We start from the raw sequence: 22628 nt of genomic DNA, 5'->3' as shown, positions 1-22628 counted from the left end.
CACATCAACTTGCTTTGCTACTCAGACCTCCTCACTGGATGAGGAGGGAGAAAGAAGGAGGAAGACCCACTAGGATTCTTCATACATTGCCCACTTGGGTGGCCTTGTGCCCACCAGTAGGACACCAAAACAGAGCTAACCACAGACGAGAGAGAGATTTCTGCATACCTGAAAGAACCCTGCAGAAAATATAGCTTTCCTCTCCCTTCTGAATGTGTTAAACTTCCTTCCATAAACTGATAGCATGCATACATGTGCCTTCCTACTACCATGAAACCCTGGAGGAATGAAAATAGAATGCAGGCACAAGCCCTCACTCTGCAGGAGAACTATTAGGCTTAAGGGAAGCAAGGGGCCTGCCACATGCTTTCCTTCAGTCTATAGCATAATTAGTCCATGAGCTAGGAGTAGGGTTGCCAGGCCCCCTCAATCTCCTGGCGGGGGACAGGGGCCTGGCACTGATCTCTGGGAAGAGGGGGGTTCGCATGTGCAGAGCGCATGTGTGCAGAGCACATGCACGCTCCCACAGGTGCGATGATGTCACTTCAGGGGTAACGTCATCGCGCGGCCCCGGGTGCTGCAGAACGTGCCTGAAATGGGCCTGTTCTGCCACAGATCGGGCCTGTTTTTGAGGCGCTGCAGAGCGCAGGAACGCTCCTGCGCTTCGCAGCGCCTCAAAAATGGGCCCGATCCGCAGCAGAACGGGCCCGTCTTGAGGAGCTGCAGAGCGCAGGAGAGCTCCTGAGCTTCACAGCTGCTGAAAAAGGGCCCGTTTACCATGGATCGGGCCCATTTTGAGCACTGCGGAGCGCAGGAGCACTCCTGTGCTCTGCAGCGGCCCTGATCCAGGCCAAAACAGGCCCGATCCCAGCAGCTGCAGCGCAAAGGAGTACGCCGTGCTGCAGGGGAGCGCGCAAGGAAGGTGCGCGCCACCCGCTACTCAGGTAAGTGGGGGGGGGAGAGTGGGGGGGAGATCTCCCACCCCCACCGGGGGTCTGGGATCCCTAGCTAGGAGCCAAAAATTGCATATTGGTATCAGGTAAGATGACAAACACCAGCCCAACCTAGTCAAATCTTGAACATTAAGCAGGGTCAGTACTTGAATGGGACACCACTAAGAGTCCAGGGTCACAACAACGCAGAAGTAGGCAATGTCAAACTACCTCTGTTTGCATTGAACATCCTATGGGGTTGGCACTTTACACATACACAGGATAACAAAACTTGTTTATATTTTTCTGTCTATATATTATATTTTGATTTGTTAACCCATTCTGATGGTTAGCTTGCTTTTTATGTCATCAAGCTGGCTAAAACCAATTTTTCTTACCTTTTCTAATTTAAGCCATAATTTCAAATGTACTGTTGGAAAGCTAACAAATTCCCATACAAATAACTAATAATGCCTCTGACAATTGCTGTTTTCTCAATATAAGGCATAAATCAAGGAAAAAGTCGATTTTCCCACATTTGTATACATTTTACCATAATTGAAATTGGTCACGTGGCTCACAAGCAATAGCTCAAATCAGAAAACACAGGGAAAATGTCTTTGGCCACCTTGATGACATCATAGAAGTTTTAAGCCACCAATCAGAATGAGTTATCACATCAAAACACAATACACAGCCATGCAGTTTTCAAAAACAGAAGTTTTGCCACCTTCCCTGATACTGACATCTGGTCTAGCCCATAGACCAAATGTGAGAAGTGAAAACTTAGTCAGGGAATGTGTGACATTATAGATAGCTTCCACATAACAATAATTCTCCATGAACTTCTCAGTGCCATAGCTAATGCAGAGGCATTCACTAGGAATGTGCATTCAGTTGTCTCTAAACTGTAAATATACCCCAAAATGTTTTTTCCCAGTTTCTTTCTTTCTTTTTCCTTTTCTTTCTTTTTTTTTGAACATTTAGAACAGTGAATTTTTTCATGACTCCAAACCTAAAAAGTTTTGGGATTCACCTCAAAATCTAGGGCCTACCATTTGCTGCTCTCTGGTCTGTTTTTTGGCTTTTTTTCAGCATTTCCTGGGCATTAAGAGACAGAAAGAAAGACAGCTTTCCCAGGAGGGATCAGGAGAGATGTCCTTGGCCCATCAGCAGGCATTGGACAGCCTCGAGGAGGGTCATTTAAATTGTTGCTTGCCAAGCCATCTCAGCCATTTTCTCTCCGAGTTACTAACTGTTGGCTGGCTGCTTCTTCTGCTTCTGTGTGCCGACCAGACGTGACCTGCCTTGCCCTGCCCCTATGGCCTCTTCACTCGCTTGTTTCTGAACTGGTTTAATTGACTGCTTCGATGAATTGCTATTCACTTTGATTGACTGATTGCTGTTCTGTTATTTGTGGGGGGGGGCAGAGTTTGGAAAAGAGCTCATTTGTGTTTTCTGGAGTGCAGGGATCCGTTTTGTTTTACTGTTTTTTATTTACAGTTGGCTTGGTGGGGGGGTCTTACATTTATTTTTCCCTTTTACTCTTTTTTGTTTCTTGTGGGCCCTTGAATATTAAATCCCTGCTTCATTTTTTTTCTTGTCTGGTTTTTATATACCAACCTTCAGGATAACTTAACACCCACTCAGAGCAGTTAACAAAGTATGTTATTATTATCCCCACTACAATCACCCTGCAAGGTGGGTGGGGCTGAGAGGGCTCCGAGACAGCTGTGACTGACCCAAGGTTACCCAGCTGGCTTCAAGTAGAAGAGTGGGGAATCAAACCCTGTTCTCCAGATTAGAGTCCCACACTCTTAACCGCTACACCAAACTGGCTCTCCAGTATAGGTTAAAAAGTAGACGCAGTTTATTTTTAAATAATTCTAATGTTAGGGTTTTTTTAAGAAAAAATCTCATGTGGGTTGAAAATTTCCAGTGCTGGTTGGTTCATAAAAATTCAAGGGCAACCCAATTTGTAGAGTTCAAAGAAATTCAAGGAGAGGACAGTTTATACAGTTCAAAAAAATCAGTTTTGTTAGGTTTAATAAGGGGGAAAGCATAAGTAAGAGGAGATCTCAGTGGGACCTTGGTGGAAAGGCTAAGGAGACAAACAGTTGGGCAGAGGACAGGAGCATCTGCAGGTCTTCCTTGCCCCCTGCCTGTGTGGATGGTGCAGCAGTTCACCAGTACCTATGCATCTAGCTGGTGTACTGCAATGCAAAGGCCATGCAAGTCTCTCTTCGGTGAAACTGCACCCCCCACAAAGATGCTGGTAGGCACTGGATCCAGAACCAGAAAGGATCTGTTTATAAGGCTACCTCTGCTGCAGCTATTGTCACTCAGCAGCAGTAGGAGGTGTACCCTGAGCTGTCTTTTAAGGTAAGCTTTGAGGTCCTGCTGTCAAGCTCACTCAAAAGATCCAGAGGCTGCTACACAAACAGGAGGAGAGACTTATTTCTTTTTCATTTGGAAATAAATAAATGCCCCTTCTCTAGTTCCTGTGGACTTCTGAAGTCCTTCAGAGATGAGGGTGGGGGGGGAGATACAGGAGCTGGTAAAAGAGGAAGAGATGGAGGTGTATCTTGAGGAGCTGCTATCTCAATACTTTCTCTTCAGGCATAGCTTTCTTCCCCCATCCAACGAGAGGAGGTTTCAATGGAGCTTACAGCTGCAAGGCAGCATGGTTGCTCCACTACCTCCAAGGTATGAAAAATCCTCGTTATGCACTGTACCAGCAGTGCAGGGCTAGGGTCAGCCATCTCTCAACATCTCTTGGTTCATCTCTCAACATCCAGACTGAGGAGTCATTTGAAGAAGCACCACCAGGCAGTGCTTCTTCACGGGGAGAGCAGTGCTTCTGAAGTGGCTGTCCAGCCACCAGTCATCAGTGAGGGGAGTTGCTCTGATCTCCTGTGCCAAATTTGGAATGCCAAATTTCTCTGATGGAGAAGTTTGGTGATGGCACTAGTGTGCCAAGGAGTGGGTAAAAGGAGGCAGACGGTCGCATGCCTAATTGGTGAGATGATCTCTTTGGATAGCAGGCCCTTTTCTGTAGTTGAGCACCTCAGGTTCAACAGGTTGTTCCAGTATGTGTTTGTCTGGTTCATGGTCCTTGCTTGCATGATACTGAGCAAGACCATGGTGTCTTTCTTTTTTAGGCCTGCCAGGGAACATGTGAAGACGCAGTTGTCCCACACTCATGGGAGGACTGTGCACTTCATATCTGACATCTAGACCAGCTCTCAGTCAAAACACGTGTACCTCTCAGTGGCTGTGTACTGGAGGCAACCTGAAGAGGTCCTGGGTAGGGGTGAGATGAGCAGTGCTGGGCAAGTTAAGGTGGAACACCAAACCATCTACCTCCAGACTTTGTTCCATGCCCAGGTATGTGACACAGGGCCAGGCTACAAGTGACAAATGACACAGGTTGGACACTTGTCAGCTTCCCTCAAGTTTTGAGGGAAAATGTAGGCATCCTGGTTTTACAGCTTGGCTCTCCGACTGCTGTCCAATGAACTTCTCAACTGTCACTTGTCCAACATTCCACCAAGCTGCCTACATTTCCCATCAAAACTTGAGGGAAGCTGACAAGTGTCCAACCTGTGTCATTCGTCACTTGTAGCCTGGCCGATAGTCACAAGGCAGCCAACTTCTCAGTGTAGAAGAAGGTCTGCATGCTGGCAACCATGTGTGTGACTCATGCATCAAAGGCAGCATTTCCCTGCATGCTAATAGGCTGGTTTGCTCTGTTTGCATGTGAGGCTGTTGCAAGCCAAGAAGGGCATGCTGGCATGAGAAGAGGAAAAGGTGGTATGCAGCCATGCTCCCCCACTCCCTATTCTGGCCACTTCTGGCTACTGCCAGAATGGCCATGTGGTTGCTAGGCGTTGGGCAGGCAGTTGGCACCAAAGGGAAATGTGTGGCGCAGGAGACAGGAGACAGCAGAATCAGTGGTGATGGACTATTTTATGAAGTCCTACCTAGTACCTAACACTGATCCTTTGAACTATTGGGCCATGAAGGAGACAGTGTGGCCAGACCTGTCTCTTGTGCCCCAATGGGCAACATTGACAGTTAACACTATTTATATCTGCTCCCCTGGAGGTCTGAGTACTTGATCTTCCTGAAGGACAACTTGCCACTCTCCAACTTGTCAAGCCAGGATTTGACAGAGACTAAGTGAGCCTGTGCTTCTGCCAGCATCCTATCTGTACTGTAAAGTAGAAGAAAGCTCATTTCCCAGGTAGGTTAACCATAAAACAACCCTTTGAAAATGGATAGATATTTGTACCAAATTCCAAATTACTAAAAACCCAAAAAATATTTTATCCTCCCCCCCCCCCAGGAAACAATGGACCTTTTCTGGGATTTTTTAAAAAATCATCAATTTCTATAGAGCAGTAACAACAATCCTTTGCCACAATTTGCTAGTTGCTGTAAATTCCCAGCTTTAAAAAAAGTAAGTCTCTAGCCTTTTTTGTTGCAGAGATGTAAGTGGTGCAGCTATTCAGGTTAGACACAAACTTAAATTTATGTTCCTGTATCCCAAATGTATCCTAAAGTATACCTTGAGAGATATTTATACAGTGCAATAATTAATATAATCAAGTGCAATATGGAGGGGGCGATTAAAGAAATTAATTCATTAAGATTTAAATTTCATCTGAACATACACTAAGCCAGGAAAAATAGTATTTAAAAAAAAGCAACACTAACTCTAACTGCTGCCCATGCGTACAAACACAGCAAAAATAGAAAGGTCACTGTATCTAACACACATACCTTCCTTGGTTGATTTGGTATTCAAACCTTACCAGGACTTTTCTTAACATTGTTTTCTCTCATTCTTTTTTTCAACTCTCTCAGTGCTTAGCTGCCACTTTAAAAGCTGCCTTGAAAGCGACTCCTCAATCCTTAGAATTTTAAAACTTCTACCAAACTTCTACAAGTTACAGGCTAGTCAAAGTAGAACTTGTGAGGAAATGCATAGTTTTGCCACCACTCGACAGAACGGCGTGAAAGGGTCACAAAATCAACATTTCTGTCTAAGTTCCCTCAGATATTTGAGGAGATGCAATTGGGTTGTCAGCTGGAAGGAGAAAAACAGACAAGAGCCCAGCTGGAGCTGACCTCAACATCACTAGAGATGTGTGGAATATTTTCTATTTTAGCGTTTCCCAGACTGTGGGTCAGGACCCCAAAGTGGGCATGAAGCCTCTGAAAGTGGATTGTAGGGCAGCCCTCACTAATCGCTACTCCTGCCCTTTACATCATTCTTTTTCTCCTTGACCTCCTTGTCATCTTCTCACATTCTCTCCTTCTATCTCCTTTGCAATAATAATGGGAATCTGTCTGACAACTAGTAACTTTACAGTAGAAGCTAGAAGGAAGGAGGGAAGGGCTAGAGGGTTGGTGGGAGTTGTAAAGAGGATGGCTAGGCTTCATCTTCAACTTGAAGCCCATGACTGAACAGTTCCTTCAGTAGCCTGACCTCTTGCCTACCCTCCTGTAGGACATCACTGCCCTCTACCTGCTGTGGGGAATGTACCATACCAAGCCCATCACTACCAACCCCTTCACTGCCATCTTCATACATCCCCTCGACTTCTCTCCCTACCCCAATGCACATCCTCAAACTCCACTCTGGCTTAGCTAGCAGCGGAGGAGGAAGAGGAGGAGATGACAGAAAGAGGTCCTCCTTCTCATGTAGTTGACCTCAGGAAGAGCATTGTGAAGAGAACACTTTGAGCCAAGCTACAAGTGACGAATTACACTTGCCTGGCAAGTGAACAGACTCACCTGTATTCCTCCCTGTTCACTTGCCATTCACTTGCTCTCCACTTGATCACACGTTTTCTTTCGGTTTCTTTTACGTAGTGATCAAGTGGAGCGCAAGTGGAGGGCAAGTGAACAGGGAGGAATACACATGAGTCTGTTCACTTGCCAGGCAAGTGTAATTCGTCACTTGTAGCTTGGCTCTTTGTTATAAAACCTTCTCCCATGCACATGACATGTTAATGACTGGACTTAGTTGCTCTATTAGCAACTCAACCTCCTCATACAATCATTAATGTGTGGGTTGAATTTTTCCTTTTTATCACAATGCGGGCACTGATGAAAGCCTACACACAAGCACTACGGAGGTGATTAAAGGTGGGTATAATGGTCAGTGTTAGGCAGTTTTGAGGAAACTGCTGTTGATTAGCATGCATGGTGGTTCTTTCCCAATGCTAAAAGAACCATGTCTGTCTTACATTATTAGATGGAAACCAGGGATGCTTCCACAGCTTGTACCACACTAAGCCCCTCATTTCGTACTGAGCTCAAAAAATTTATTGTGATTTATGCACATAAATTTCAGCTTTGTTGAGAAAATAACATATGCTGTCATATGTGACATGCTGTCATATGTGATAAATTCAACCAATTATGCTATCACAGTAAGCAAAAGGTGACATTTGAGCACAAATAATAGATATACACATAGTGGCTCCCAGAAGAATCAGCTTCAGGGCTTAATTTAAGGCAAGGCTTTGACTTGTATTTTGGAAACCAAGATCTGGTCCTGGAAATAGTATCTTCTATATCATGCATAAATTGGTATTTTTTCTTCACTGCATATGAATGTTGATCGATAAGAAATCAAGTAAGATGGTTACTAGAGTGATTAGAGGGAGTAATGGAAAAGAAGAGGGTAATCGAAGGCCGAATGTAACATCGATAAAGGCTGTGTACTTCAGAATGCCACTTGCTTGGGGTTCACAGTTGGGGAAGCTGCACCCTTTGTGTGATTTTTTTTTTGCTTCTCAAAAACATCTCATCAGCCACTGCAAAAAATGGAACACAGGACTAGATGAGTGCCAAGATCATAGTTCACCCAAGGAGCCATAAAACCTTGGGCCTGCACTTGAAAAGTCACCATACCAATTACAGATCATCATACTGAAAAGATTGAGACCATTGTTGTATATGGATTGGAAATTATGAGAGGAAAAATGAATCGAAGCTGTCCGAAATTTCCATACAACTTTGCCACAAAGAAACAACAATAAATGGCTTCTTAGATTTTGACTGCAGAACCCAACATATAAAGCTACAGCCAAATGGTCCACAGCACACTAGAAACCAGTTGCACCAACTTTCTGGCAAGTGTGCCACAAATCAAGTCCTGAAAATGAGAAGCTGCCATGTAACTGTGTTCTAAAATAGCATCTTATCCCCACCCTAATAATACTAAGGTATGGTATTGCCTGTAGTTTACCAAACCAGGGAGTAGATAGCAGTGTAATAACAACAAAAACATTCAATTTATATACCACACTTCAGGACAACTTAACGCCCACTCAGAGTGATTTACAAAGTATGTTATTATTATCCCTACAACCAGGGTCTTTTTGAGCCGGAATGCCCTGGAACAGTGTTCCAGCACCTCTTTAAAATACCCACATCATTGGTGTCATGTTGGTATTTTTAAAATGGCCTGTTTGGGACATTATGGGCAAGTTTGGGCCTGGATTGGGCCTGAAAATGCCTGGATTGGGCCCTAAAAGGCCTAGATCAGGCCTCTGCCAGGCAGGGAAGGGTTCCCTCACCTGGCAGCAGCATGTTCCAGGCCAACTCAGGCATGATCTGGGCCGTTTCAGGGCCATTTTGTCCATTTGGGGCCCATTTAGTGCTCAAAACCGCCTGGATTGGGACCAAAATGGCCAGGATCAGACCACTGCCATGTGGAGGAGGGCTCCCCTGCCTGGCAGCGGCCCGTTCCAGGCCAACTCGTTACAGGCCTTTTTGGAGCCATTTGGGCCATTTTGGGCCCATATAGGGCCAGAAATAGCCTGGATAGGGGACGGAACAGTCAGGATCGGGCCACTGCTGGGTGGAGGAGGGGTCCCCCACCCAGCAGCAGCCTGTTCCAGGCTAACTCAGGCCTGATCCAGGCTGTTTGGGGGGCGTTTTAGCCATTTTGGGCCCATTTAAGGCCTGAAACAGCCTGGATCGGGGCTGAAATGGCCAGATTCAGGCCACTGCTGGGTGGAGGAGTGCTCTCCTATGCACCAGCAGCCTGTTCCAGGCTTCTCTGGGTCATTTTGGACCTGTTTTGGCCCAATTTGGGCCCAAAAGAGCCCAGATCTGGCCACTGCCGGGTGAGGGAGTGCTCCCCTGCAGTTGAGCAGTCCATTCTGGGCTGACTTAGGATCAATCTGGGCCAAGTGTCATGGGCTGGGCCAGCCCAAGCAGGGTGGTTCAAGTCCAAACCTTAAGGCCAAAGTCAAAGGAGAGTTTCAAGAGCAAAAGCCAAGTCAAACCGGTGGTCAGAGCACGAGATAAAGCCAGGAGTGAGTCCAGAGTCGAAAAGCAAGGTCAGGCACAGTCCAAGGTCAGTCACCGACAGCGTCAGGTCCAAAAGCAGGCACGGGCAAGGTTCATGAAACGCGGAGTGGTTGCAGGCAGTAACGTTGCTTCCACGCCCGGCAGTTCCTCCCGGCGGCTCTTATAGCCAGGCGTGGTTTTCAGCCAGCTGCTGGGGCTCCATCCTGACACTACTCATCATCACTCTCCAGCAGCTGGCGTTGGCTCAAGAGGCGAGCACTGTGCCGTCTCTCCTGCAGTTCCAGTCTCTGGCGCTGCCTGCAGCGTTCCTTGGGTGTGGGTGAACCTGGGGGGGTGGAGGCTCTTGGCTGCGCTGCACCTGTAGAAGTCCCTGGCTGAGCTTCCCCTGTGGTGTAGGAGCTAGAGAGTGCTGGTGTCTCAGCTGCTGGCTGCAAGCTCTGATCAGCCAGCAGCTGTTGCTCCTGATTGCTGGCTTCTGCTGAATCAGGGCTAGGGCTGGCTACACAGGGCTCCTCTTCTCCTGAGGAGTCCTGGCTGGCTACACGAGACTCCTCTCCTCCAGAGGAGACCTCACTCTCAGACTGGGCCATGACACCATCCCCCCTCCCAAGACCCCCCTCCTCTGTGGTTCAGGCAGCCCCGGTTTCTGCGGATAGGCCTGATGGAATTGTTGGACTAGGCGGGGGGCATGGATGTTCACAGCAGGCTCCCAAGAGCGGTCCTCTGGCCCATACCCCTTCCAGTCCACCAAGTACTGTACTTGCCCCCGCCGGCAATGGGAGTCTAGAATCTGGGCAATCTCATATTCTTCGTGCCCCTCGATGGTAATTGGAGGCGGAGGGGGGGGTGGCCCGGGATGGTGCGGGTTTGGAGGTGAAGCTGGGACTAGAAGGGACCGGTGAAACACAGGATGGATTGGGAGGGTTGGTGGTAGTTGCAGGCGATAGGCCACAGGGTTCACCTGGTCTGTGATTACGAAGGGTCCGAGGAACCGGGCATCCAGCTTTTTGGAGGGCCGTTGGCTGCGGATATGGCGGGTGGATAACCAGACCTTATCGCCCACGGACAGGGGAACACCAGGTTGCCGTTTCCGATCCGCAGCCTCCTTGTAGCTTTCCTTGGCAAGCTGGAGTTGCTCCCGTAACAGCTCATGCATGGATTGGAGTTCTTGGAGGCGATCATCAGTGGCTGGGATTCCCGACAAGGGTGCTACGGTAGGGAAGAAACGAGGGTGGTGACCATAGTTTGCCATGAAGAGGGTCTGCTGGGTGGGGAATGCACTGCATTATTATATGCAAACTCGGCCAAAGGCAGTAGAGCTAGCCAGTCATCCTGTTGATGGTTTGTGTAGCATCTCAGATACTGCTCCAGGGTCGCATTGGTGCGCTGTGTCTGCCCGTCAGATTGGGGGTGGTGTGCTGAGGATAGGTGAACTTGGGTGCCAAGGAGGGAGTGCAGGGCCCGCCAGAACCGAGAGGTGAATTGAACTCCCCGATCAGAAATTATATGATCCGGACGTCCGTGGAGTCGAAAGACGTGCTGAAGGTACAGGTGTGCTGTTTCCTGAGCAGTGGGGGGTCCAGAACAGGGAATGAAATGAGCCATCTTTGTGAACAAGTCCACCACCACTAGGATGCAGGTGTGGCCTTTGGAGCAGGGCAGGTCTGTAATGAAATCCATGGAAATAGTCCTCCATGGGCCAGTGGGTGTGGGAAGTGGATGCAAGAGACCAGAAGGTTTGCCGGGGATGTCTTTGGCCCGTCTACATGTTTCACAGGCTGCCACATACCGGGCCACATCCGATTGCACCCGGGGCCACCAGAAGTCACAGGTTAAGAGGTGGGTTGTCTTGTGGCGGCCGAAGTGCCCGGCAGGTCTAGAATCGTGGACCAGCTGCAGTACCTTTGTTCGTAATGAGCCTGGGGGTACATAAATCCGGCCTCGGTGGGTCAGTAGCCCCTCTTCCTCTGCAAATTCATCTGCCTGGGGCTGGGGAGACCCCTGGACGTTCTGGAGGTATTTCTGGGCAACTGGGTCCAGTAACTGTTGAGTCTGTATCTCCTCCACCAGCTCCGGAGGGGTTTGCGTAGCGGCGAAAGTTTCTGGAGCCAGGATGGTTATTGGAGGTGGTTCCAGGTTGGGGGATGTGTTGTACTCCGGCTTCCGGGACAGAGCATCGGCCTTCTTATTCTGGGAGCTGGGAACGTAGGTGATCCTGAAATCAAAATGGGAGAAGAACAACGACCAGCGAATCTGTCTCTGGTTGAGACGGCGGGCAGTTTGGAGGTGTTCAAGGTTCCGGTGGTCAGTGAGCACTTGGACTGGGTACCGAGCCCCCTCCAGATGATGCCGCCAAACCTTGAAGGCTGCCTTTATTGCCAGCAGCTCCCGCTCCCAGATGGTGTAGTTCCTTTCGGCGGGGGTCAGCTGGCGAGAGTAGTAAGCACAAGGCTGTGGAGTGCTGGAGGGGGTTGCCCGTTGGGAGAGCACTGCTCCGATGGCGTTGCTGGAGGCATCTGCTTCGACTAGAAAGGGTAGCTGGGGATCTGGATATCGCAGGACTGCTTGCGTGGTGAAGCGAGTCTTTAGGGTCAGGAATGCCTCGCTGGCTTCCAGTGTCCAACGGAAAGGTTCTCAAGGCCGGAGAAGTCGAGTGAGAGGGACGGCTATGGATGCAAACTGGGGGATGAATTGCCGGTAGTAATTGGCAAACCCCAGAAATCGCTGTACATCCTTCCGAGAACGGGGGGCTTGCCAAGTCTGTACAGCCTCGACTTTAGCTGGGTCCATTTGGATTCCGTGGGGTGATAATACATGGCCAAGGAATTCCACAGTAGGCCGGTGGAATGCACACTTTTCCAATTTGGCAAACAGGCCATGCTGCCGGAGTCTTTGCAGCACCGTGCGCACATGCCGAGTATGTTGCGACGCGTCGCATGAATAAATTAATATGTCATCCAGATAAATGATGACGAACTGATCCAGGATATCTCGAAAGATGTTGTTGATCAGTCTCTGGAACACAGCTGGTGCATTAGTCAGGCCAAAGGGCATTACCAGATACTCGTATTGCCCATATCTGGTACTGAAGGCGGTTTTCCATTCATCACCTTCCCGGATGTGCACTAGGTTGTAGGCTCCCCTGAGATCCAGCTTGGTGTAGATCTGGGCTCCTTTGACTTGCTCCAAGAGGTCAGGGATCAGAGGCAGCGGATACCGGTCTCGGATGGAGATTTTGTTCAGGGCCCGGTAATCATTACACAGCCGGAGTTCCCTGTTTTTCTTTTTAACGAAGAGGACTGGGGCACAGGTAGGTGAGGTAGAGGGGCGGATGAACCCTCGCTGCAGGTTGGTGGTAAGAAAGTCCCAGAGTGCTGCCAACTCTGGCTCAGACAACGAGTACAGGTGTCCCACCGGCAGAGGGGCGCCGGGAATCAAGTCAATGGTGCAGTCATACAGCCGATGAGGGGGGAGTTGGTCTGCTCCTTTTTCCTCGAACACATCTCCAAGATCCACGTATTCCTCTGGCAGTGCCGAAACCTCCTGTGCAGCGGCCACCATAGGCCTTGGGCACGGATTTTCATGTGGGCATGGTTCCCGGAAACGAAGGTCTAACTGGCCCCACCGAACAATCGGATCATGGCGGCAGAGCCAGGAAAGTCCCAAGACCAGCGGAAACTGGGGAATGCCCACCACATCAAAACAGAGCCACTCCTGGTGCCGCTGGATCTGCAACAGGAGGTCCTGGGTTTCCTCAACCACTGGCCCAGAACGCAGGGGCCGCCCATCGATGGCCTCAACAACAGTGGGATTCTTCTTTGCCCGCAAGGGAATCTGGTGTTGTGCAGCCAACCTGGCATCCATGAAGCAGCGGGAGGCCCCCAAGTCTATCATGGCATACACGAATAGCCAACATCCATCAGGCAGGCACAACTTGACTGGCACAAGGAATGGTTCTGGGGGGTCACCGGAGGCATTGGCTGTTCCCACAAGTGGTTTAGGGTGCGCCGACTCCAGGCTTATGGCTAGGGTCCTTCTTTTGGCAGGGCAGCCATCAGCATAATGGACCACCCCACCACAATACCAGCAGAGGTTGTGGTTTCGGCGCCTCTCCTTTTCCTCTGGGGGCAAGCGGTTACAAGGTACCCCCACTGGCGTGGGCTCAGCCAGCTTTTCAGGCAAGGGCCGGGGTGGAGGTGGATGCCTTAGCGCATGTGCTTGTCTCCAGCTCTCCAGCCGTCCATCTATGCGGAGACATAGAAGAATGAGCGCTTGCAGTCCTCCTGGTCGTTTGGATCGGGCCACTTCATCCAACACTTCATCAGACAGCCCTTCCAGGTACTGGTCAACCAGGGCCGCTTCATTCCAGTCCAAGTCCTGTGGCAGTAACGGAAATTCAGTGGTATATTGGGCTACAGTCCCATCCCCCTGGGTGAGGGCACAGATCCTCTGGTTAGCTTTGATGGCTTTCAGGGGGTTAGCAAAGGCAGCAGTGATGTGAGCGACAAAGCTTGGAAAATCCCCTAGCAGAGGGGATTTGGCCAGTAACAAGGGTGTGGCCCATCTTGCTGCCTGCCCCTTTAACAGGCTGAGAATGAAGCAGACTTTGACTTTATCCGTGGGGAAGTCTCTGGCCAGGAGTTCAATATATAGCTGGCATTGGGCGAGAAATGCTGGGAATTCCTCCACATCACCCTCAAAGCTGTCAGGAGGCTTCACTGGGCACTTTACAGGCAGAGGTGCAGCAGGTGCAGCAATCTGCTGCTGCAGAGTCACCAGTGCTTGAGTTAGTTGCAGTACCGGGTCCTGCAGCAGTGCCAGGCTTCCTGGGGTGGGCGTTGCCGCATCCATGCCGGGAAGTTTGGGTGGAAGCAATCTGTCATGGGCTGGGCCAGCCCAAGCAGGGTGGTTCAAGTCCAAACCTTAAGGCCAAAGTCAAAGGGGAGTTTCAAGAGCAAAAGCCAAGTCAAACCGGTGGTCAGAGCACGAGATAAAGCCAGGAGTGAGTCCAGAGTCGAAAAGCAAGGTCAGGCACAGTCCAAGATCAGTCACCGATAGCGTCAGGTCCAAAAGCAGGCACGGGCAAGGTTCACGAAACACGGAGTGGTTGCAGGCAGTAGACACGTTGCTTCCACACCCGGCAGTTCCTCCCGGCAGCTCTTATAGCCAGGCGTGGTTTTCAGCCAGCTGCTGGGGCTCCATCCTGACACTACTCATCATCACTCTCCAGCAGCTGGCATTGGCTCAAGAGGCGAGCACTGCGCCGTCTCTCCTGCAGTTCCAGTCTCTGGCGCTGCCTGTGGCATTCCTTGGGCGTGGGTGAACCTGGGGGGGTGGAGGCTCTTGGCTGCGCTGCACCTGTAGAAGTCCCTGGCTGAGCTTCCCCTGTGGTGTAGGAGCTAGAAGGTGCTGGTGTCTCAGCTGCTGGCTGCAAGCTCTGATCAGCCAGCAGCTGTTGCTCCTGATTGCTGGCTTCTGCTGAATCAGGGCTAGGGCTGGCTACACAGGGCTCCTCTTCTCCTGAGGAGTCCTGGCTGGCTACACGAGACTCCTCTCCTCCAGAGGAGACCTCACTCTCAGACTGGGCCATGACAGCAAGTTTAGCCTTATCTGGGCCAAATTGGGCCCCCCATGGAGCACGAGAGTGCTCTCGGGGCAGCCACAGCCTGCATGATGATGTCACTTCTCGGAAGTGATGTCATTGTGCAGTCTCGGGAGTGCGCACGCACTGTGCACACAGGGATATAGTAAGAGGCACACCACCTCCTCCCAGGAGTTGCCCCCAGTGAGAGTTCCTCCACCTCTTTCCCCAGAAAAAAAAACCCTGCCCACAACAAACAAACACCCTGTGAGGTGGGTGGGGCTGAGAGAACTCCAGAGAGCTGTGACTGACCCAAGGTCACCCAGCTGGCTTCAAGTGGAGGAGTGAGAAATCAAACATGGTTCCCCAGATTAGAGTCCTGCTGCTCTTAATCACTACACTAAACTGGCTCTTATATAGGTTGGAGCAGCAGTGTAGGCCCAGCTGCATACCATAGCCAAACCCACAATCCCTCTTGCTTATGTGTAGGAATGCTACTAATCCCTGCTGCCTTCTCTACATTTGGTATCCATATACTAAATATGTATTACTGTGACATAGTATCCTCATTCATCTTGTAGACTAATAGTGAAGTTTTGGATGCAATCATGAATTTGTGAATTCAGAATAACCTTTGCTTATTTTCTACTGCAATGTGTAAAGAGCATGTCATTCTGTTGGTAGTGTACACATGGCCTAAGATGGGAAAATCTGCACTGACTGAAAAAGCCCTTCTCCTCCCATTTTTGAAGGTAACCTAAAGCCTGGATATGGCCAGAGGCATGGGTGAGGAAAGGAATATGTAAAGAGCATGTCATTCTGTTCGTATCATTCCCATGACCTAAGATGGAGACACTTGAGCTAGCTGAAGAAAACTTAGGCTGGGCTTCTTCAATCCTCTTTTTGCAAGTAACTTAAAGCCTGGGCTTGGCCAAAGGTGCAAGCAGGGACTAATGGAGCATCTACCCCATTTGTGGGAAACTCAAAGCGTAGGCTTGGCCAGAAGTGTGAGCTTTTGCTAAGCTAAAAGGCTCTTTGTTGGCCCATAGCCATCAGCTTGCATCTTGAGGCCCAGCATAACCTGTATTGCCAGAACCATCACCCAGGAATGTCCTTGCCTTTTGTTGCCCATTTTAAGTTTGACTGTGACCTGTTTGGTTGCATATATTGGTTTAAATTGATACTGTTTTGTTTTGTTTTGTACTGTACTGTACTGTACTGTACTGTATGGCCACTTTGTATCCCTACTGTGAGAGAAAAACAAGATAAAAATATTTAAATAATATGGTTGTTGACCAAGCATCACTTGGTACTTGCCTGAAGAAGACCCATCACAAGCATGTGAAACCATCGGTTCCATTTGGCGTTCTGGAAGACTGAGATATGCCCCAAATCGTGTTGAAACCAACCATACTGGACCTGAAATGTAAAACAGATTGCTCATAAAACTAAAGCTGACTCTCAATAAGTGTTCTACTGTTCTACCTATGCCGAATCATTTACATGTGTGTGTTAATAGCACCACTTGTTAAGCTGTGTACTCCATCATTATACTCTCGTCAACTACACCAATAATTATGTTGAGCAATATCATAAGCTGTTATACGTGCATCAAAGCACATTATGGGCAATATCATAAGCTGTTATACGTGCAGGGAAAAAAATGTGAGAACAAAACAATGCAGTTGGAGCTGAGATGAATCTGCTGTTGCGTCTATAAGTTCATTTTCCTGTCCATGAAAATAATTTCAAGTGGGTAGCCATGTTGGTCTGCAATGGAAGAAAGTAGCACTTTAAAGACTCAAGGCTCTCTGTCAAGGTAAGTGAACTTTTGCCCTTTGCCCCAGGGGCCAAAGAAGAGGTGCAGGAGGTAGGGAAGAGCAGTGGGGTATATACCTTCCACACAATTTTCCCTCCAGTTTGGAGACTTTTTACTGAGCTCAGCTTCAGCATGCCCTGCAGTGCTCCCATCATGCTGGAAAATGCGTGCAACAAAGGAGATGTAATGCTGTTTCTGATGGACTGTGCAATAGAAATGGCCTGTTCATCAGAAAGGCAACCTGCATAGAAAGATGGCAGGAGCTTGACAGAATATGCAACAGAAATGGCATAGCCATAAGAATATGTTACCCTTACATTAGTTCCTTAATAGAAGGCTACCAGTGCCCTAATGCATTCTATACATACTCAGAGGCATTGTGTCTTTGGCTGCAGAATTTAGAGGACAGCAACTCCATGGCAGCAACTCTGACAGTATAACTAGTGTCCTCCAAAGCCCAACCCATCCTTTTCTCCCCCCACCCCACCCCAATGCTGTGCATAGAAGCCAATTTTGACAGGAAGCTGTTTTTGTTGCCCTGAGCAACAAAAAATGCCATTGGAAGCCAAATCAGCAGGGGTGTTCTTTTTAACACTACACCAGCACCAACAACCACTTGGCATTCTACCACCTCATGTGCATGACTCACCCAGGCCAGGCTGCTTGCTACTGGTCAACAGCAGCCACCCTACAAAAGCCAATGGGGTGCAGAGTTGCAGGCTAGGACCTCAAATCCCCATTCTGCTGTGGAAACTTACTGGGTAACCTTGGACCAGTTACACATTCTCAATCTAACTTGTCTCACAGGCAGGGGCAAACTGGCTGTTAAGAAAAGCATGTCATCTCCTAGTGGGCCAATGCCCTCCACCCCACCTGGGCTGTGCCAGCCCTGTGACAGAAGGGCTGAACCTGACCCGCCAAGCCACATGCAAGGCAAAGTGGAGGAGGCAGTGCCCAGTCAATTCAAACTCCACACAACAAGACCCTCATGAAGAGAGGTAAGGAAGTTGGTGCCTGACTTGACCCACCCAAACCTCGCAAGAGGCGAGGAAAGGGAGGCAGCACCTGGTTCAGCCTGTTCTAACCCCACAAGGGGTGAGGTAAGGGAGACAACTCCTGGCTTGGCCTTCCCAAGGTGGAGGAGGCAGAACCTGGAGAATGCCCACCCATGCCACATTCAGAGTGAAGGAGGCAGAAGCACCTGGTTTGGCCCAAGCAATCCTCATGCAAAGTGAGTGAGGCAGTGGAGCCTGGCTCTGCCCACCCAAGCCCAGTGGGAAGTGAGTTATAGGAAATGGTGCTGCACCTGGCCCAAATAAGATTGCCAATCCCCTGCTCCAAGTCCCAACCTCCCCCTCACCACCACTCACCTGGCCAGTGGTGGGGAAAGGCAGAGAAACAGGCCTCCCAGGGCATGCTCCCAACACAGTGCAACAACATCACTCTCCAGAGTGATGACATCACGCAGGCCACCAGAAGTACCTCCAGGCTTCACTCCAGGTCAATTCAGCCCATTTGGGGCCCCAAATCAGCCTGGCACAAAGCCTAAAAGTGCTTCCGAGGCCTGAGTGATGACATCACTCCCAGAACTGACATCATCACACTGCACTGGAAGCACGTGTGCTCCTTGTGTGCACACATGAGAAGAAACTGAAGGTGTCAGGTCCCCCCACTTCCACCTGGAGGGTAAGGGTGCCTGGCAACCCTAGGCCCAAGACACATGTGAGGGAGGTGGTGCCCAGCCCAGCCTTTCCAAGCCTCTGGTGAGGTAACATCTGGTCTGCTTGAACCCCACACAAGGCAAGGAAGGCAGCATCTGGCCTGCCCTAGCACTGTGAAAGGTGAAGGAGGCAGGGACCAGCCCACCCAAACCCTGTACAAGCTAATAAAGAGTTGCCTGGCCAATTGTTTAGGGAGGCTGCCTCTTTCTTCCTCTATCTGTTCTTTGGGAACAGGGCCAAGACAGGCCCTTTTGTAGGTTTTTTCACTCCCAGTCCACTCCTGCTCATAGGGTTGTTCTGAGGATAAAATGGAGGAGAGGAGAATGAAGTAAGCTGCTTTGGGTCAGCAATGCAAAGAAAGGTGGGGCATAAATTATGTGTGTCAGTGTTATGTGCTATCAAGTCACCTCCAACCTATGGCAACCCTATGAAAGAAAGACTTCCAAAACATCCTATCATTAACAGACTTGCTCAGATCTTGCAAACTGGAGGACATTGCTGCTTTTATCTGTGTCAAGCCATCTTGTTTTAGGTCTTCCTCTTTCCTAGCATTATTGACTTTTCCAGAGAATCTTATCTTCTCACGATGTGGCCAAAGTACAATACCTTCAGTTTTGTCATTTGAGCTTCCAGCGAGTATCCACAAACTCTCCTCCAGCACCATATTTCAAATGAATCAATTTTCTTCCTGTCAGTTTTCTTCACTGTTCAACTTTCACATCCATCTATATTAATGGGGAATACTATAGCTTGGAAAATCTTGATCTTGGTTCCCAAAGAGACATCTTTATCTTTAAGAATCTTATCTAATTTCTTCACTGCTGCTCCTCCAAGTCTCAGTCTTCTGATTTCTTCATTGCAGGCTCCTTTTTGTTTGATGATTGCGCCAAGGAGTAAATAAACAGTGTGTGTGTGTGTGTGTGTGTGTGTGTGTGTGTGTGTGTGTGTGTGTGTGTGTGTGTGTGTGTGTGTGTGTGTGTGTGTGTGTGTGTGTGTGTGTGTGGTGCCCTCAAGTCAGAGTTGACTTATGGCGACCCCTAGTGGGATTTTCATAAATACAGCTGAAGATATGGAGGCAGGTAAAAAGTAGGTTAAGGAGAAAAGTAAACATGGAAAGGTGAAGATGTGTGGGTTACCAGGAAGAGAGGAAGAAACAGGAAATGGTGGGGGAGGGAAATAAGATGCCCCTGCTAATCATCATGCTGCCTGTGGGAGTGCACTGATTTTGGAACCAAAATCAGCCCCAAACAAATCGGGGGAGCAACTACATCACTTCTGGAAGGGAGAACATAGAGTCTGCTGGGAAGGAGTGCCCCGAGCATGTTCTCAGGGTGCCTGCTAGTGACAAGCATTCTCCATGGGGCCAGAAACCTCCTGCCAGTTGCCAGTAACCAGCAGGCGAGCAGGTAAACTGTCAGGAGAAGCTCATTGATTCACCGGCGGGCTAGGTTGTCGCCATGGCGAAGGATGCAGTGGAGGTGGGTCAGCCAGGATGGGGCGGAACACCCAGCCCACCTCCAGTCCAGCCTCGTGGGCAACGCCATTCTGCCCAGGTAGCTCGGAGCAAGTCTCATGGTTTACCGAGCATGCTGGCACTCCTTGGGTTGCAGTGCTATGGTGGGTTCGGTGCCCACCACACGAACAGGGAAGCAAACGAAAGCGGACGCCCCCCCCCTTTTTTTTTTGTTTCAAGATGACAGAATCCAGGTCCTGGCACCAAACTCTGAAAGACACCCTGAACCCTGCAGGAGGAGCAGGAGGAGCTGGGGAAAATTGTATCCTTCGTGGCATCATCCACAGGCGGGCTCGCTGGGCAGCTGTCCTGCATTTTCAGCCATCCTCTCCAGACAGCTTGCCAGACGGAGCAGGCGGGGTGGGCAGAAGGGATTCTGGAACCCCCTAGCAGGGACAGTGAGTTCAGGTACATGCCCGAGACCACTGGGTGTGCAGGGCAGCTGCAGTCAGAACACCAAATGGGGATGGATTAGTCCGGGTGTGAACTCCATGGGCCTGGAACACTCAGCAGGGGTGGATGTGTCCGGGCAGGTGCCCAGGGCAATCCAGACCCACATGGTGGCCGGCTGGCTGGCAGGTGAGGGGTTGGGCCATCCCAGCCAGTAGTTCCCTGGCCCAGTGGACTACAGCAGGCCAGGCCCGCTGGGAGCTTCCCAGCAGAGATCCTGGGCGGCCCGTCATGGCCACCCTGTGGACACCCAGGGGCAACTGACCAGGGCTGCAACGTCCTTGAGACCATGCTGTCCAGGGCAGCCTGTTTGCGGGGGCCTGGGCCAGCCGGGGACATGTCCCACAGGGCGGCTGCATGGGGTCACACCACTGGCAGGCAATGGCTGGCAGGGCAAAGTCCAGCTCCCCAGGACAAGCCACCGGAGTATGGTGCAGTGGTGTGGCCCCACCTGGCAGGGCATGCAGCCCACGGTCCAGTCCAGGCAGCCAGAGCACTGTGACAGATGCCCAGCGGTGACTGGCCAACTTCTGGGCCATGCCAACTGCTGCCAGCTCATGAGGTTTTGGTTCAGGGTGAGTTGCCCTGAACTGAATCTACACCAGGGCAGCTGCCCTAGCAGCCGGGGAGGGGTACCAACAGACCGAAGAGGCAATTGACCAGTGGCCTCCCGAGTGCCTGTGGGTCAGGTCGTAAGAGAAGGCACTAACGTTGTTTGATCTAGTTACAGGTGCAGCATCCCCCTGGGAATGATGGCAAGCGATTGGTAACAACATTAGAAGGAGCGGCGCAGCAGGAGCTTGGGCCAGGGGGATGTAGTGGGGGCCCCCTTTGGGTTCCGGCGGAGATCCCCAGTTCAGCCGGTCGCCTGCGGGGGCCAGGAAGGAATTTTTCCCACAAGGGGCCAGATTGGCAGGGGCGCCTTGTGGTTTTTTCACCTTCCTCCGGTCATCAAAGTCAGGAACCCCTAGGGGAGGGAAGTGGCTCCTACTTTCTTGGTTGCAGCAGTTGGAGCTTTGGCAGGAGTTGGGCCTCTGGCTCTCCTCCAGTGGCGGTTTTGTGGCATTGGGCTGGATCCCATTAGGGTGAGTGGGCCACGGGTCTGCTCACCCCGATGGATTGGGAAAAGAAGACCGCCTGGCATGTGCTGGTGGCAGAGGACACTTGCTATGGTGGGCCAGCATGGGGCTGGTGGAGGATGCACCGGTTGGCAAGGGGCCCTCCGATGCCAATGGGGATCCGAGCCCAGATGCCTAGCCAATGCTCCATCAAGCTGTAATCAATAAAGTTGTGGCCATTTTCTAACCCAAGAAAGATGTCGTGTGAGTCATTGAGCTGGAACGCAGACTGACATAACACATAGGCAACTAAAGAAGCTCGCTGACTCACCAGCGGGCTGGGTTGTCGCCATGGCAAAGGATGCAGTGGAGATGGGTCAGCCAGGATGGGATGGAACGCCCAGCCCACCTCTGGCACAGCCTCATGGGCAACGCCATTCCGCCCAGGAACTTCGGCAGGAGCAGCATGTTTCCTGCCCACCCACCACTATAATATGGACTGGAAAGAAGACTGTCACAACTTTATGGGTTTGGCGGTTTTGTGGCATTGGGCCAGATCCCATTAGGGTGAGTGGGCCGCGGGTCTGCTCACCCTGACGGATTGGGAAGAGAAGACCACCTGGCATGTGCTGGCGGCAGAGGACACTTGCTATGGTGGGCCATCATGGGGCTGGTGGAGGATGCATCGGTCAGCAGGGGGCCCTCGGATGCCAATGGGGATCTGAGCCCGGATGCCTGGCCAATGCTCCATCAAGCTGTAATCAATAAAGTTGTGGCCATTTTCTAACCCAAGAAAGGTGCCGTGTGAGTCATTGAGCTGGAAAGCAGACTGACATAACACATAGGCAACAATAAACAGCTACAAATCAGATATTTAAAATGGAAACACTAGTTGGGGGTGCATTTCATTTCAATGTCTCTGGAATTCAGGGGCTATTAGTGTTGCAAAACCTCCAGGTGATGCCTGGCGATCTCCCGAAATTACAACTGATGTCCAGACTATGGAGATCAGTTCCCCTGGAGAAAAATGCTGATTTTGAGGGTGAGCTCTGTGGCATTATACCCTGCTGAGGACCTTCCCCTCCTCACACACACCCCTCACCAGGCTTCACCCCCTCAAATCTCCATGAATTTTCCAACCCAGAGCTGAAAACCCTAGGGACTATCCATATACAGGCTATTTCACAGTGCTGAAGGATTATATTTCCTAAATCATCTGG

General features: G+C 50.3%; 1 protein-coding gene across 1 annotated transcript in view; it reads right to left on the bottom strand.

Annotated features, from left to right (window-relative positions):
* Positions 1-22628, bottom strand: part of LOC129324105 (acyl-CoA (8-3)-desaturase-like) — a 53555-nt gene that overhangs the window by 21161 nt on the left and 9766 nt on the right. The window contains exon 4 of the mRNA XM_054971107.1: positions 16165-16266. Coding sequence (XP_054827082.1) covers positions 16165-16266 — 102 coding nt within the window. The remainder of the gene's footprint in view (positions 1-16164; positions 16267-22628) is intronic.

The sequence above is a fragment of the Eublepharis macularius genome, chromosome 2, assembly GCF_028583425.1.
Source record: "Eublepharis macularius isolate TG4126 chromosome 2, MPM_Emac_v1.0, whole genome shotgun sequence".
Classification (NCBI taxonomy): domain Eukaryota; kingdom Metazoa; phylum Chordata; class Lepidosauria; order Squamata; family Eublepharidae; genus Eublepharis; species Eublepharis macularius.
This window is presented reverse-complemented; position numbering and strand designations above follow the sequence as displayed.